Source organism: Anomaloglossus baeobatrachus, chromosome 5 (assembly GCF_048569485.1).
Source record: "Anomaloglossus baeobatrachus isolate aAnoBae1 chromosome 5, aAnoBae1.hap1, whole genome shotgun sequence".
NCBI lineage: Eukaryota > Metazoa > Chordata > Amphibia > Anura > Aromobatidae > Anomaloglossus > Anomaloglossus baeobatrachus.
This window is the reverse complement of record NC_134357.1, coordinates 412,548,427-412,565,056: the sequence shown is the minus strand read 5'-3', so window position 1 is coordinate 412,565,056 and position 16,630 is coordinate 412,548,427. Positions and strand designations below refer to the sequence as shown.

The 16,630-nt window shown below is 47.3% G+C and overlaps 1 protein-coding gene across 2 annotated transcripts in view; it reads right to left on the bottom strand.

Moving 5' to 3' along the window:
* Nucleotides 1-16,630, bottom strand: part of MEIOC (meiosis specific with coiled-coil domain) — a 201,684-nt gene that overhangs the window by 103,599 nt on the left and 81,455 nt on the right. For both annotated transcript variants that reach the window (XM_075350248.1, XM_075350249.1), the window contains one exon: nucleotides 6,031-6,135. In XM_075350248.1, the coding sequence (XP_075206363.1) occupies nucleotides 6,031-6,135 (105 nt within the window). The remainder of the gene's footprint in view (nucleotides 1-6,030; nucleotides 6,136-16,630) is intronic.

Sequence of the window (16,630 nt, the reverse complement as noted above, 5' to 3'; positions counted from 1 at the left end):
TGCGAGGTCTGGAGCTTCCCAGATTGACTTCGGCCCAGAGATCGGCCTTGGATGAGCCCATTAGTATGGAGGAGATGGTGGAAGCGATGGGCTTGCTCCAGCCCTCCTGGAAACGGTTGAGGCTTCGTTCCGTAAGGGACAGTTGCCTGACTCTTTCTATGAGGCATCCATCGTTCTGCTATTGAAACCAGATAAGGATCCATTAGATTGCGGCTCGTACAGACCGATCTCTTTGTTGAACTCTGACTAAAATTCTTACCAAAATATTGGCAACTAGGCTTAACAAAGTAATCTCCTCCATAATACATGAAGATCAGTCGGGATTCATTCCGGGTAGGAGTACCTCGGATAACCTGAGGAGGGCGCAGGTGATCTTACAGATGGGTACCAAGTTAGAGGAGGAATGGGCTCTGGTCTCATTGGATGCGGCCAAGGCCTTTGATTCTATAGAATGGCCATACCTGCTGGAGGTGCTGCGGGCATTTGGTTTCGGCAACGAATTCATCAGATGGATTGAGATTATATATAAAGCACCGTCTACTAACATCCAGGTGGGTGGCGGGGTGGCGGAAACTTTCTCCCTGGGGAGGGGAACCAGACAGGGATGCCCCCTATCCCCTCTCCTGTTTGCCCTGGCCATGGAGCCGTTGGCGGTGCGCATTCGGGCGGACCCAATTTACCGAGGAGTGAAGCACCGAAAGGGAGATGAACGCCTGTCTGTATGCAGACGACTTGTTATTGTTTGCATCTGATCCGGATTCCTCCATTCCTAGGGCTGTGGAGCTTATTGACCGATTCGGGGAGTTCTCGGGCCTGGCAATAAACTGGTCAAAGTCGTACCTCCTCTTTTTGTCCCGGGACAGAGAGGAAAAGCGAACACTTACATATGTAGGATTCCGGTGGTAGATCACTTTAAATACCTTGGGATTATACTGACAAAAAGCCCTTCAGAGATGATAGCAAGAAATATCGCCCCTCTGTTATCACACATCGGGGAGAAATTTAATAGATGGAGCCAGCTCCCGCTCTCAGTGGCGGGAAGGATTAACCTTCTTAAAATGATAGTATAACCAAAGTGTCTCTACATTACCCAGCATGTATTTGTGCAGATCCCTCGCTCCTTCTTTCGGACCCTGGACTCGAAAGTCCAATTGGCCAAATTACAGAGGCTCAAAGACCTGGGGGGTATGGCCCTTCCTGATCTTTATATATACTACCTGGCCGGACAACTGAAATATCTGGGTCAATGGACACTTCCTGGGGTGAGTGGTTCTCCGGAGGGATTCTTGGCAGAGTTCACGGGTGTGGATCTCCTATGGCTCCTATTGACATATCACAAGAGAGCCCTGGAGGGCCGTATCCTCCCGATACACAAACTGGGGGCCAGGATTTGGAAGGAGGCTAAAGCCATATTCGGATTCCATGATGTACCAATTGAGACCCCCTTATGGGATAACCTGGACCATCCGCACTTTTGTGGGTTGCCGGGTTTTGGTGAATGGAGGAATCGCGGAATAGTTTCCCTGAGTTCAATTGTCCGTGATGGTGAACTCCGCCCTTTTGCGCAACTGCGAGCGGAATTCGAATTGCCGGAATCCCATGGGTTCCAGTACCTCCAGATCAGGCACGCCTTTCGGGCTCAGTTCTCTGGTCGTGGGGTTAGATTCTCTTCCTTCCCAATCAAAAAAAATTGATCAATTATTTGCTAAAAATCTCATTTTTTTTTTTTTTTTTTTATTGTAGTACAGTTGGAATAAATCTGTGAATTTTCACTTTTTATATGATGCATGCCAATTTCAGATCGTGCTGGCTCCCCTCTCTTCCCAATCATTGGAATTATCAGGTCACAAGGCCCTGGCGGTCTTATCTCCAAACTATACTCCTCTCTCATTCGGGCCAAAGCCATGAAAAATCCTCTTTCTGTCCGGGATAAGTGGAGAGCCAGGATTCCTGAAATAGATGATGTTGTTTGGGACGACATCGTCGAATCCCACACTTTGGTCTCTCCTGCAATTAATAATAGACTGATCCAATTATACATAATACACCAGAGTTATATCACTCCCCAGAGACTGAAAAAGATGAACAAATCGGTGGGGGAGGGTTGTCCGAGGTGTGGGAGAGACGGTGCAGACTTCTGGCACATGATGTGGGAATGCCGGGTCATTCACTCTTATTGGGGTGAGGTTATAGCGGCTCTTTCCTCCATACTTAAAAAACGGTCACTATGAGCCCAATTCTGTGCCTATTTTGTGTGGGAGATGTACACTCCTGGTCCCAAGATGAGAATCTATTATTAAAAAAGGTCCTGTTTTTGGCCCGGAAGGGCATTGTACTAAATTGGATGAGCACTCATCCCCCATCTAGGGCCTCTTGGATTGCATTGGTAAATGCTATAATTCCGCTAGAACAATTTGTATTTAAGACAAGAGGTTCTTTAAACAAATTTGACAAAATATGGGGCAGATGGTTGGGTTCGCCCTTGACTGGGGGTTCACCCGGTTCCCTGGCTGATAACCTACAGTCACTGATGTCGCAGTAATAATTTGATACTATACCAGTGATACGGAACGGGAAATCTATAGTCCATAAGGTTCTGTATCAGCAGTGTGACGCGGTCCCCGACACTAAGTTTGCATATTCCTTGTCAATATGGGCTTTTTGCCCCATGTTAGATATGACTTGTGAGCCGACACATCTGAAGTATCTACTATTTCAATGCCATACTAAAAGTACTAGAAGTTGACTTGATTATTGATGTATTATCAATTTAGTTATTTAATCAATATTTACCCATATCCTGTTTGTACAAATTTCTGATTTGATTTTTGATGTAATGCCATACTTAACCTTCAATAATACGAGTTTAAAAAAAAAACTATTTCATTTTTGTCACAAACAAATCGGACATTGATGGCAAAATAGTTCACTTTGTGACGTGTGCAGGTATCCATTTTAAGAAACAGAAAGCGTACCTTGAGAGTTTTTTTAAGTTCTTCCTTTTCTTTAAAAGCTTCTTCGATTACTAATTTTCTAATACTCTCTCTCTCTCCAGAGAAACACCAAGCTTGCGGGCCATTTCCCCATTCAGACACATAAAAGCTGGTCGTGAAAATAATGAAATAGGCACACTATCCTTTACAACAAGCTCTATGATCTGTTTTTTAAAAGGTATCTACTGTCATTGTCACAGTAACTTTGTCACTGACAAAATATCTTGCAACTGATAGCTGCAAAGTTCTCTGCTCCTTTATTTGGCTGGAAGAGCTGGGCACTGGTTCATTGGTTTGGATGCAGTCTTTCTCATCCACTGCTTTCAGTACTTCTGGATTAAAGCGCTGTAAATGTCTCTTTAGATTAGAAGCTCTGGTAGGAGCATTTTTATCTTTGCCTGAATATGCACTCATCTTGGCTTCACAGCATTTGTTTTCGTCTGGATCATTTGTCATACACTGACAGACATAATGTTTTCTATCTTGAGTGATGGTGAAATGTTCAAATACAGCTGATTTAATGTGATGCTTCTTTGACATTCTCAGGTTTTTAATTCTGCATTCACAATCCAAATGACAATTGTTTTTCCTAAAAACAATTGTACAAAATTATTGCCAGGTCGTACAACTGATATAGTGGTCAGTAATACTGTTATTATTCCTCATGTACTCACAGTTAACTGATGCAAAGTTTGTTGAAAGGATAATACTTCTTACAGTCTTCCTCTTCTGAGTAGCAGGCAGCTGTGAGATGCTTGGAAGACGCACACCTAGTATGATCTAGTCTAGAGGAGGAGCTTTACTACTAAGAATTTGCAACACATTTTCACTTTCAGTTTCATACATTGTAAGTAGAGGGGTTGGGGCAGCATGAGGTTAACCAAGTATAAGATTAGATAAGGGCAGTGGAGAACAGTGACACACAAGTAAGGGGTGCTTCACACACAGCGAGCTCGCTGCCGAGATCGCTGCTGAGTCACGCTTTTTCTGACGCAGCAGTGACCTCATTAGCGATCTCGCTGTGTGTGACACTGAGCAGCGATCTGGCCCCTGCTGCGAGATCGCTGCTCGTTACGCACAGCCCTGGTTCGTTTTCTTCAAAGGCGCTCTCCCGCTGTGACACACAGATCGCTGTGTGTGACAGCGAGAGAGCGACAAATGAAGCGAGCAGGGAGCAGGAGCCGGCGTCTGGCAGCTGCGGAGGCTGGTAACTAAGATAAACATCGGGTAACCAAGGTGGTTACCCGATATTTACCTTAGTTACCAGCCTCCGCAGCTCTCACGCTGCCTGTGCTGCCGGCTCCGGCTCTCTGCACATGTAGCTGCTGTACACATCGGGTTAATTAACCCGATGTGTACTGTAGCTAGGAGAGCAAGGAGCCAGCGCTCAGTGTGCGCGGCTCCCTGCTCCCTGCACACACAGCTAAGCGGTGTGCGCTGGTAACTAATGTAAACATCGGGTAACCATACCCGATGTTTACCTTAGTTACCAGTGTCCGCAGCTTCCAGACGCCGGCTCCGTGCAAGCGCAGCGTCGCTTGCACGTTGCTGCTGGCTGGGGGCTGTTCACTGGTCGCTGGTGAGATCTGCCTGTTTGACAGCTCACCAGCGACCATGTAGCGATGCAGCAGCGATCCTGACCAGGTCAGATCGCTGGTCGGATCGCTGCTGCATCGCTAAGTGTGAAGGTACCCTAAGAAATGTCTCCATCTCCAGCAGAACTGCTTATCACTGTTGTTCATAGTTTGATAGAACATATATATTTGAGTAACCTTTATAAAATTCATATGAAAGTTCAATTATGAAATATTAATACATTTTTTTTTAAAGCTGGAGTCGGAGTCGGTACATTTCTACCAACTCCGACCAAAACTAACTCAGACTCCACGACTCCGACTCAACAGCCCTGGTGGCAGCATCATGGTTTGGGCCTGCTTTTCTTCAGCAGGGACAGGAAAGATGGTTGAAATTGATGGAAAGATGGATGGAGCCAAATACAGGACCATTCTTGAAGAAAACCTGTTGGAGTCTGCAAAAGACCTGAGACTGGGACAGAGATTTGTCTTCCAATAAGACAATGATCCAAAACATAAAGCAAAATCTACAATGGAATGGTTCACAAATAAACGTATCCAGGTGTTAGAATGGCCAAGTCAAAGTGCAGACCTGAATCCAATCGAGAATCTGTGGAAAGAGCTGAAAACTGCTGTTCACAAACGCTCTCCATCCAACCTCACTCAGCTCAAGCTATTTGCAATGGAAGAATGGGCAAGAATTTCAGTCTCTCGATGTGCAAAATTGATAGAGACATACCCCAAGCGACTTGCAGCTGTAATCGCAGCAAAAGGTGGCGCTACCAAGTATTAACGTACAGGGGACGAATAATATTGCACACCCCACTTTTCAGTTATTTATTTTTTAAAAAAGTTTAAAATGAGCAATAAATTTCGTTCAACTTCACAATTGTGTCCCACTTGTTGATTCTTCACCATAACATTAACATTTTTATCTTTAGGTTTGAAGCCTGAAATGTGTGAAAAGGTTGAAAAATTCAAGGGAGCCCGAATACTTTCGCATGGCACTGTATTCAGTTGGATTTATTCACTATTTTTTGGTGGTAATAGTGTTTAGTGTTCCCATATCGGTCATCCATGGCAGCAACCACGAGCGGAAGGGGCTAGGGAAACTAGTGGCTGAGCTACCCTGTCTCTATAACCTAGATACAAGTGAACATAGATTATAGAGGCACCATACTTTAGAAATACTCCATTATGCTGACCAATTGTATGCGCTTTATAAAGACAGACATTCCCATCTCATTCCCATTAATGGCTGAGAAAAAAGTACCACTTCTTTAGCTAATTACACTATGTCTTCATCATTCACATTTTTACCTGAAAAACCCTCACTGGGAACAGCTCAAGAACATTTAAAACCAACAATCAGAAAGACGAAAACTCATTGCCAACAAAATTAGATTTTACAACAGACATAAGTTATTAATTATCAAGTCCCTAATAAAAAGCATAATACATACCCTCCATCTAAGAATGACTGTGCTTTTTCTGGCTCTTCTAGAATATTAGCTACTAGGCCATAAAGATCAGTCTCACTTCCATGCTTGTTCCTTTCAGTCTGAACTCTAGCGAGTTAAGAATAGACTAGTTAATAAAAATGTTACATACCTTGCCACATAAAAAGAGATAATCTCTTCATCCCTATGATATATTCCCAAAAATACACAAGAGAATAACAGTGGGGGTAAGAAAACAACCAAATATCAGAATGACAATAAGTCTAATCGTAACTTTTAGTTTTTACTAATCATTTGCTTATAAGTAGAGATGAGCGATGTTCAAGGTTTGCCAATTTCTTGTTCGAGTGATTTTGGGGGGTGTTCGAGTCATTCGACGAACTCGAACGATTTGCTAAAAGTTCGGCAGTTCGAGTTACGTTCGAGAACGGTTCGATCAGCAAAAGCGTGGCTTTTTACAGCTGCTACAGTGTGCAGGGAGCCATCGCTGGCAGCCTGCGGTACGCTAGTAACCAAGGTAAATATCGGGTATCCAAGCAAAGCGCTTTGCTTAATAACCCGATGTTTACCCTGGCTACTTGTGCAAAAATCCCCGAAAGCCACACAGAAGCACTTCCGTGTGACTTCCGTTGGATGCCGCTGCAATCTGTGTCTCGCTCCAGCCTCAGCCCCGCGGCTGTCCGCTCAGCAGTGTCTGCAGCTGCTGGCACTGTAATGTGTCCGCAGCTGCCCACACTGCAGTGACAGCAGCCGCGGGGATGACAAGCGCTGCCGTCAGGAGGTTAGTGAAATTCCTTACCTGCGGTGATGAAGTCCTGCTCTCCCGACGTCAGCGCTGTCACTGTCCTCCATAGCCGCCGCTTGTCACATCTCCTCTCGCTGCCGACCCGAGACTGTCACTAGCGGTGATATCACAGGCACCCGCGATACTGGTTGTGAAGGTGGCGGTCATTGAACTCAGTGACAGCTCTGCTATCAGGAGTGCAGCGATCACCGCAGGTAATGTACCTCGCTATCCTCCTGACAGCAGCACTTGTCATGCCCTGCAGTGACCTGGGCTGACCTATTGATGTTAGCTCAGGTCACTGCATTGCTCTCCCAGACAATATGGAACATTCTGTTCTTCATTGACTGGGACATTGACTATGTCAATGTTAGGGCGGCACGGTGGCTCAGTGGTTAGCACTGCGCTGGGGTCCTGGGTTCAAATCCCACCAAGGACACCATCTGCAAGGAGTTTGTATGTTCTTCCAGTGTTTGCGTGGGTTTCCTCCGGGTACTCTGTTTTCCTCCCACACTCCAAAAGACTTTAGATTGTGAGCCCCAATGGGGACAGTGTTCCTGATGTATGTAAAGCGCTGCGGAATATGTTAGCGCTATATAAAGATTTGATTTGAAACATTTGATTTTGATTTTTATGGTATGGATCGTCATGGGAACCCCTTGTATTACACCAGATATGGATTTGTTTTTCTTTCTAATCAATTGGTGAAAGAGGGAATGTTTTGGGGAGTGTTTTTCCAAATAAAAATGTGTTTGTCGTCTATTTTTTTTTTTATTACTGACTGGGTTGGTGATGTCAGGTATCTGATAGATGCCTGACATCACGAACCCCAGGGCTTGATGCCAGGTGACATTACACATCTGGTATTAACCCCATATATTACCCCGTTTGCCACCGCACCAGGGCAATGGGATGAGCTGGAGCTAAGCACCAGGATTGGGGCATCTAATGGATGCGCCACTTCTGGGGTGGCTGCGGTCTGCTATTTTTAGGCTGAGGAGAGTCAAATAACCATGGACCTCCATAGTCTGAGAATATCAGACCCCAGCTGTCCGCTTTACCTTGGCTGGTGATCCAATTTTGGGGGACCCCCACGTGTTTTTTTTTTTTAATTATTTATTTCATTTAAAATAACAGCGTGGGGTGCCCTCAGTTTTGGATTACCAGCCAAGGTGAAGCTGCCAGCTGTGGTCTGCAGGCTGCAGCCGTCTGCTTTACCCTAGCTGGCTATCAAAAAATGACATTTTTGTGTACTCACCGTAAAATGTCTTCCTTGGAGCCTTTCATTGGGGGACAGAGACAGTGGGTATTATGGTGTCTCCAGGGAGGCGTGACACTAGATTTGAAAAAGTGTTAGCTCCTCCCCCCCAGCATATACCCTAGCTAGACAGGAAACTAGCTCAGTTTGGTGTAAAAGCAGTAGGAGAAGGACAACCAAAACCACAAGGGTGGGAGCTGTGTCCCCCAATGAAAGGCTCCAAGGAAGACATTTTACGGTGAGTACACAAAAATGTAATTTCCTTTCTCGCCTTTTCATTGGGGGACACAGACAGTGGGACGTCCCAAAGCAGTCCCTAGGTGGGAACTGAACTATTAACAGTGTATAACATCAGACTAAGGGGTACTTTGCACGCTGCGACATCGCAAGGCAATGCTGCGATGCCGAGCGCGATAGTCCCCGCCCCCGTCGCAGCTGCGATATCCTTGTGATAGCTGCCGTAGCGAACATTATCGCTACGGCAGCTTCACATGGACTCACCTGTCCTGGGACGTCGCTCTGGCCGGCGACCCGCCTCCTTATTAAGGGGGCGGCTCGTACGGCGTCACTGCGACGTCACACGGCAGGTGGCCAATAAGAGCGGAGGGGCGGAGATGAGCGGGATGTAAACATCCCTCCCACCTTCTCCCTTCCGCATATCCTACGGGAGCCGCGGTGACGCCGGTAGAAGATGTTCCTCGCTCCTCGCTCCTGCAGCTTCACACACAGTGATGTGTGCTGCTGCTGGAGCGAGGAACAACATCGGACCATCGCGTCAGCGTAATGATGGATTACGCTGACGCTACACCGATGATACGATTACGACGCTTTTGCGCTCGTTAATCGTATCATCTAGGCTTTACACACTACGATGTCGCCTGCGATGCCGGATGTGAGTCACTTTCAATTTGACCCCACCAACATCGCACCTGCGATGTCGTAGTGTGCAAAGTACCCCTAAGAGCTAACAACTGCAACTGCAGTGAACACATATCAAAACACTGTAAAAAAAAACCACAAGCATTGGCCAAGAGCAGCATCCGCGGAGGCATGCGTATGCACTCTGTAGAATTTTGTTAACGTGTGCACACTGGACCAGGTAGCGGCCTTGCAAAGTTGGGCCGCCGAAGCCTGATGGCGGATAGCCCAGGAAGCACCTTCTGCTCGCGTAGAGTGGGCCCGCACAGATTGAGGAGAAACAAAACCTCGTGCTTTGTAAGCCTCACAGATAGCAGTCCTGATCCCTCGAGAAATCGTGGATTTAGAAGCCTGGTTGCCCTTTTTGTGTCCTTCTGAGAGGATGAAGAGGACATCGGATTTGCGTAACGGCGCTGTTCTGGAGATGTAGATCCGCAGAGCCCTGACAAGATCTAGAGTGTAAAGGGCTTTTTCAAAGGAGTGGACCGGGGCCGGGCAGAATGACGGCAACACAATGTCCTCGTTTAAGTGGAAAGAAGATACGACCTTCGGAAGAAAGGCGGGGGAAGGCCGAAGGACCACCTTATCATGATGGAATATCAGGCAAGGTGAACGACAGGAAAGGGCCGCAAGTTCGGACACTCGCCTGATACAGGTAATGGCGACTAAAAAGGCAACCTTCCAAGACAGTCGTTGAAGAGAGATTTCTCTCAGAGGTTCGAAGGGAGGAAGCTGAAGAGCTCCGAGAACCAGATTCAGATCCCAGGGATCTAAGGGGTGGCGATAAGGAGGGACCAAATGCGCTACCCCTTGAAGAAAGGTACGGACCTGAGGACGAGAAGCCAGCTGCTTCTGGAAGAATATTGACAAGGCAGAAACTTGTCCCTTAAGGGTACTGAGAGCCAGTCCCGAGTCCAGACCGTCTTGCAGAAAGGCAAGAACATTAGGGATTGAAAAGGCAAGGGGCAACCGATTATGACGGTCACACCAGGAAGATAGGTCTTCCAGGTCCTGTGATAGATACTGGCGGAGGAGGGCTTCCGAGCATTAAGCATGGTATGAACTACCTTAGAAGAAAGACCTGACTTGGCTAGAATCAAGGATTCAAGTGCCACGCCGTCAAATGCAGCTGTGCTGTATTATGGTGGAATATTGGACCTTGCGACAGAAGAAACAGGTGGTCGGGAAGACACCAGGGAGTGTCGCCGAGAAGTAGGAGAAGCTCTGGGTACCAGGCTCTCCTGGGCCAATCCGGGGCCACGAGGATCACCGGGATTCCCTCCGCTTTAATTTTCTTGATTATTCTCGGAATGAGAGGAAACGGAGGGAAGATGTAGGGTAGGCGAAACTGCGTCCATGGAAAGACTAGAGCAGTCATGGCGAACCTTTTACAGGCCGAGTGCCCAAACTGTAGCCCTAAACCCATTTTTTTTTCCGACGTGCCAACCAATCCTATTATGTAAATAATTGATTGTAACCTTACCTTTGCAGTCTTCTCTTCAGCAGAGGGCATCACGCTCATGCTTACCACACATTGAAGCTGAGCCCTTGCCCTTTCCAGACACAGCAGTTGGATTGATCTCTCTGGAAAAAAATTGCAGCATATTAGACAGAGATTTTAGCATGGAATGCAATCAGATGTCACCCTGTAATCCACATCTACATTTCTGAACATCCTGAAATCCCATAAAGACCTGCGAGTTGCTCCCCTCTCCCTTCATTGTGTAGTTCTGTCCCCTTTCCTGGCCACTTCCTGGTAAACATGTCCCCATCCTGATATATATTTCCTACATTCTGGTATATTTGTCCCCATCATGGCCCCATCGTGGTAAATGTTCCTCCATCCCGGCATGTACCCCATTCCTGGTAAATGTCCTCCACTCTGGTAAATGTACCCCATTTCTGGTAAATGTTCTTCATCCTGGTAAATGTACCCCATTATTGTAAATGTATCCCATCCTGGCATGTTCCCCCATGCTGTTAAATGACCCCATCCTGGTAAATGTACCTCATCCAGGCATGTTCCCTTATCCTGGTAAATGTACCTCATCATGATAAATGTCACCCTTCCTGCTAAATGTTCCCCATCCTGGCATTTGTCCTCATCCTGGCATGTTCATGTACCCCCATCCTGGCATATTTCCCCCCATCCTTTCATGTTTCCCCCCATCCTGGTAAATGTATCCCCCATCCTGGTAAATGTACCCCTTACTGGCATGTTCCACTTCCTGCTAAATGTACCCCATCCTTGCATGTTTCCCCCCATTCTTGCAGCCATGTTTCCCCCCATACTTACAGCCATGTTTCCCCCATCCTTGCAGCCATGTTTCCCCCCATTCTTGCACCCATGTTTACCCCCATCCTTGCAGCAATGTTTCCCCCATCTTTGTATGTTTCTCCCATCCTTGCAGCCATGTATGCCCCGTGCTTTGTTTGCTTGCCCCGTGCTCTGTTTGCTTGCCCCGTGCTCTGTTTGCTTGCCCCGTGCTCTGTATGTTTGCCCCGTGCTCTGTATGTTTGCCCCGTGCTCTGTATGTTTGCCCCATGCTCTGTATGTTTGCCCCGTGCTCTGTATGTTTGCCCCGTGCTCTGTATGTTTGCCCCGTGCTCTGTATGTTTGCCCCGTGCTCTGTATGTTTGCCCCGTGCTCTGTATATTTGCCCCGTGCGCTCCATGTTTGCCCCGTGCTCAGTATGTTTGCCCCGTGCTCTGTATGTTTGCCCCGTGCGCTTCATGTTTGCCCCATGCGCTTCATGTTTAACCGTGCTCCCCATGTTTGCCCCGTGCTCCCCATGTTTGCCCTGTGCTCTGTATGTTTGCCCCGTGCTCTGTATGTTTGCCCCGTGTGCTAAATGTTTGCCCCGTGTGCTAAATGTTTGCCCCGTGCTCCCCATGTTTGCCCCGTGCTCCCCATGTTTGCCCCGTGCTCCCCATGTTTGCCCCGTGCTCCCCATGTTTGCCCCGTGCTCCCCATGTTTGCCCCGTGCTCCCCATATTTGCCCCGTGCACCACATGTTTGCCCCGTGCACCACATGTTTGCCCTGTGCACCACGTTTGCCCCATGCACCACATGTTTGCCCCGTGCGCTCCATGTTTGCCCCGTGCTCTGTATGTTTGCCCCGTGTGCTAAATGTTTGCCCCGTGCTCCACGTTTGCCCCGTGCTCCACATGTTTGCCCCGTGCTCCACATGTTTGCCCCGTGCTCCACATGTTTGCCCCGTGCTCCACATGTTTGCCCCGTGCTCCACATGTTTGCCCCGTGCTCCACATGTTTGCCCCGTGCTCCACATGTTTGCCCTGTGCTCCACATGTTTGCCCCGTGCTCCACATGTTTGCCCCGTGCTCCACATGTTTGCCCCGAGCTCCACATGTTTGCCCCGAGCTCCACATGTTTGCCCCGAGCTCCACATGTTTGCCCCGAGCTCCACATGTTTGCCCCGAGCTCCACATGTTTGCCCCGAGCTCCACATGTTTCCCCCGTGCTCCACATGTTTCCCCCGTGCTCCACATGTTTCCCCCGTGCTCCACATGTTTCCCCCGTGCTCCACATGTTTCCCCCGTGCTCCACATGTTTCCCCCGTGCTCCACATGTTTCCCCCGTGCTCCACATGCTTCCCCCGTGCTCCACATGTTTGCCCCGTGCTCCACATGTTTGCCCCGTGCTCCACATGTTTGCCCCGTGCTCCCCATGATTGCCCCGTGCCATGACACATGCGACAGAAAACTCCTCCGCAGGCCCTGCCAGGTCACCCCCTATAACCCCACCGGTGTTCCCCGGTGTCCCACGGTACCTGTGCAGCGTTGATCCCCCGCGGCCCCCTCCTTCACAATAGACGCTGCCGCATGCAGAGAGCGGCTGTCAGCTCAGCTTCCTGTGTTCAGACACTGTGAGTGGTGGTAACCATACATCTGTAAGCAACTGCAATGCCCTGCTCATGAGGTAAGGAACATAGTTGATCAGGAGACCTATACTACATTTCCAAAAAGAGGTATTTGATTTTATAGTTGCCCTGCTGAACGACTACCAAACATGAGAGTCCGTTATACGCCACAAGAAAACATGTCTAAATAGCAAGCTCTGTTTAGTATTCATTCAGCAGGATAATTGGACTTAAAGGGGTATTCCATCTCCAAGATACTATCCCAAATATATAGTAGGTGGAATAGCAATAATATCAGCAAATACCAATATTTGTAAATATAGAATAGTTCTCCTGATTAGGCATGCCCTTACCTCATGAGCAGGGCATTGCAGCTTTGGTAGCAACATGGACTCTGCTACTGTGGACCCGGGGAGAGTGGGTGCAGATTCATTGCACCCACACTCCTCACATGGAGGGTCTGCACTCCTAGAAAAAGGGGGATACGTTCCCTGAGCGTGTCCCCCCATATTCTAGATGATCCAGTGTCGTCGTGGGACCCCCTTATTCTTTTTTCCTTACAATAAATTGGTGAAAGAGGGAATGTTTTGGGGAGTGTTTTTTCAAATACATTTTTTTCTGTCTAATTTTTTTTGTTAGTACTGACAGTTTGTGATGTTGGGTATCTGATAGACGCCATGACATCACAAACTGGGCTTGATGTCAGGTGACCTTACAGCTAGTATTAACCCCTTTTATTACCCCGTTTGCCACTGCACCAGGGCACGGGATGAGCTGGGGTGAAGCGCCAGGATTGGCGCATCTAGTGGATGCGCCACTTCTGGGGTGCCTGCGGCCTGCTATTTTTAGGCTGTGAAGGGCCAATAACTATGGACCTTCCCCCCCTGAGAATACCAGACCACAGCTGTCCGCTTTACCTTGGCTGGTGATACAATTTGGGGGGGACCCTACTTTTTTTTTTGTAATTATTAATATTTAGGAAATAATTATAAAAAAAGAGCCTGGGGTGACCTCCACATTGGATCACCAACCACGGTAAAGCTGCCAGCTGTGGTTTTCAGGCTACAGCCGTCTGCTTTACCCTAGCTAGCTATCAAAAATGGGGGGACCCCGCGTAATTTTTTTTTTTTAAACTATTTTTTTAAATAAAAAAAATTAATGGGCTTCCCTGCATTTTGATTGCCAGCCAAGGTAACGCCAGGCAGATGGGGGTGGCAACCCGTAGCTGTCTGCTTTATCTGCGCTGAGAATCAAAAATACCGCGGAGCGCTACGTCATTTTTTTTTAATGATTTATTTTTACAGTACTGTGATGTCAGGCAATCAAAATACAGGGAAGCCCATTTTTTTTTTTAGTTATTTAAATAAATAATTAAAAATATATATATGGGCTCCCGCTGCATTTTTTGTATTGCTAGCTAAGGGTAATCCAAGCAGCTACTGGCTGCTAACCCCCACTGCTTGGTGTTACCTTCACTGGCAATGGAAAATCCAGGGAAGCATTTATTTTTTTTCCCAAAAAAACTAAAAAAAAAAAAAATAATGACGTGAGCTTCGCCATATTTTTGTATGCTAGCCAGGTACAGCAAGCAGGTGCGGGCTGCCCCCAACCCCCAGCTGCCTATTTGTACCCGGCTGGGAACTAAAAATATAGGGAAGCCCTTTTTTTAATTATTTCATGAATTTCATTTAATAATTAAAAAAAAAAACTCGCCCCATTTTTGTGTCCAGCCAGGTACAACAAGGCAGCTGGGGATTGGAATCCGCAGCACAGGTTAGCCCGAGCTTTCTGGGCCCCTCTGCTGCAAATTACAGTCTGCAGCTGCCCCAGAAAATGGCGCTTTCATAGAAGCGCCATCATCTGGCGCTAAATCCAACTTTACCAGCAGCCCTGAAGCCAGGTGGCTTGCTGGGTAATAATGAGTTAATATTAGCTTTGTTTTACTAGCTAGTATTAAGCCAGAGATTCTTAATGTCAGGCAAGTTTGACCCAGCCATTAAGAATCTCCAATAAAGGGTTAAAAAAAAGACACCACACAGAGAAAAAATACTTTAATAGAAATAAATACACAGACATACTTAGAGACTCCATGTTTATTACTCCCTCTCACCCCTCCACGATCCATGGTCCTCTGTCTTCTTTCCCTTCAACCCATGCAGCTGTGCTACATCAGGCAGCACAGCATGGGAGGAAGAACGCTGCTGCTTCCCATGCAGTCTAATCACTCAGTGAGTAAGCAGAAGCTGCGTGCTGTAAGCAGTGACGTCACCGCTGACAGGCGGGTTACCATAGCAACGGTGCTCCGATCACGTGATTCCTGGTGCCGCAATTCACCGGCTGTGGCAGCCAGTCCTTGCATGTGGCTGACTCTGTAAAGAGCGCCCACATGCAAGAACAGGGAAGCCAACCATGTGCCCAAGCATCTCGCCGGTACACGGAGATACACAAATGAACACCGCGTACAAGAGAGATGCATTGACAGGACCTAGCATGACATCATAGCCATGTGACCAGTCTGTAGCCAATGAAATAATAGACACGTGACTGGTTACATGCTTTTTTTGACATCACGGAACGTCCTATCATCAGTGCTGGCTACCAGAAGGACGCAGCGATTATCGGAAGGAAAAGCGGCGGGAGACAGAGTGCAGGACGTGTCGCGGGGACCTGTAAGTGTTATGGCAATGTTTATTAACTGTATGTGTACATGTATAATGTGTTTTTATGTGTTTGTGTTTGCCTCCCATTGTTTTCAAAGGGGTTCGAGTGGTTCGTCACACGGTTCGTCGAACGGAGCCTGCGTTCGGCAAACCAAACCGAACACGAACGCTAGGGGGTGGCTCATCTCTACTTATAAGGAAATCGTCTTCTTGCAGTGCAGTTTGGTGTACAAATAAAAGTGATATAATTTCTACCCAGGCTAAAGGGTACTTTACACGCTGCGACATCGCTAGCGATCTCATTAGCGATGTGAAATTCTAGATCGCAATTGCGATCTTTTGAGATCGCACATGCGTAAAATGACCTATGTGCGCTCTCGAAAGGTCGCACTTGCGATCTAGAATTTCACATCGCTAATGAGATCGCTAGCGATGTCGTAGCGTGTAAAGTACCCTTAAGTCTCCGCTATTAAGTTCAGCATCTAGCATTGGTGCTGACATCACATCGAAAGATACATCATATCGAAGGATAATTATAAATCAGTGGACTCAGCCAGTGTAGATTAAATGCCCTACTCAGTGGCCACTGATTGACTCCTGCGCTGATAATACGACAGCACAGTAAAAGCCAAACACCAGAAGCAATGGTGGAGACTCAGCGCTGGACCCGTGGACAGTGAGTAAAGTGCAGTTTGTTTTTTTATAGGAAACTGCACCAGGGAACAAAATTTCCTGAAAGAGAAGAACCCCTTTAACCTTTATAATTAAAAGAGGGAAAAAAGAGAATTTTGTTTACTTACCGTAAATTCTTTTTCTTATAGTTCCGACATGGGAGACCCAGACCATGGGTGTATAGCTTCTGCCTCCGGAGGACACACAAAGTACTACACTAAAAGTGTAGCTACTCCCTCCGAGCATATACACCCCCTGGATGACAAATCTAGTCAGTTTAGTGCAAAAGCTGAAGGAGGACATCCACCCACAAGTAGAGATAGGGTAAAAACCGGAATAACCGGTACCTCTGTCTACAACAACAGCCGGTGAAAACACACGGAACAAGAACTGCCAACAGGCAACAGGGAGGGTGCTGGGTCTCCCATGT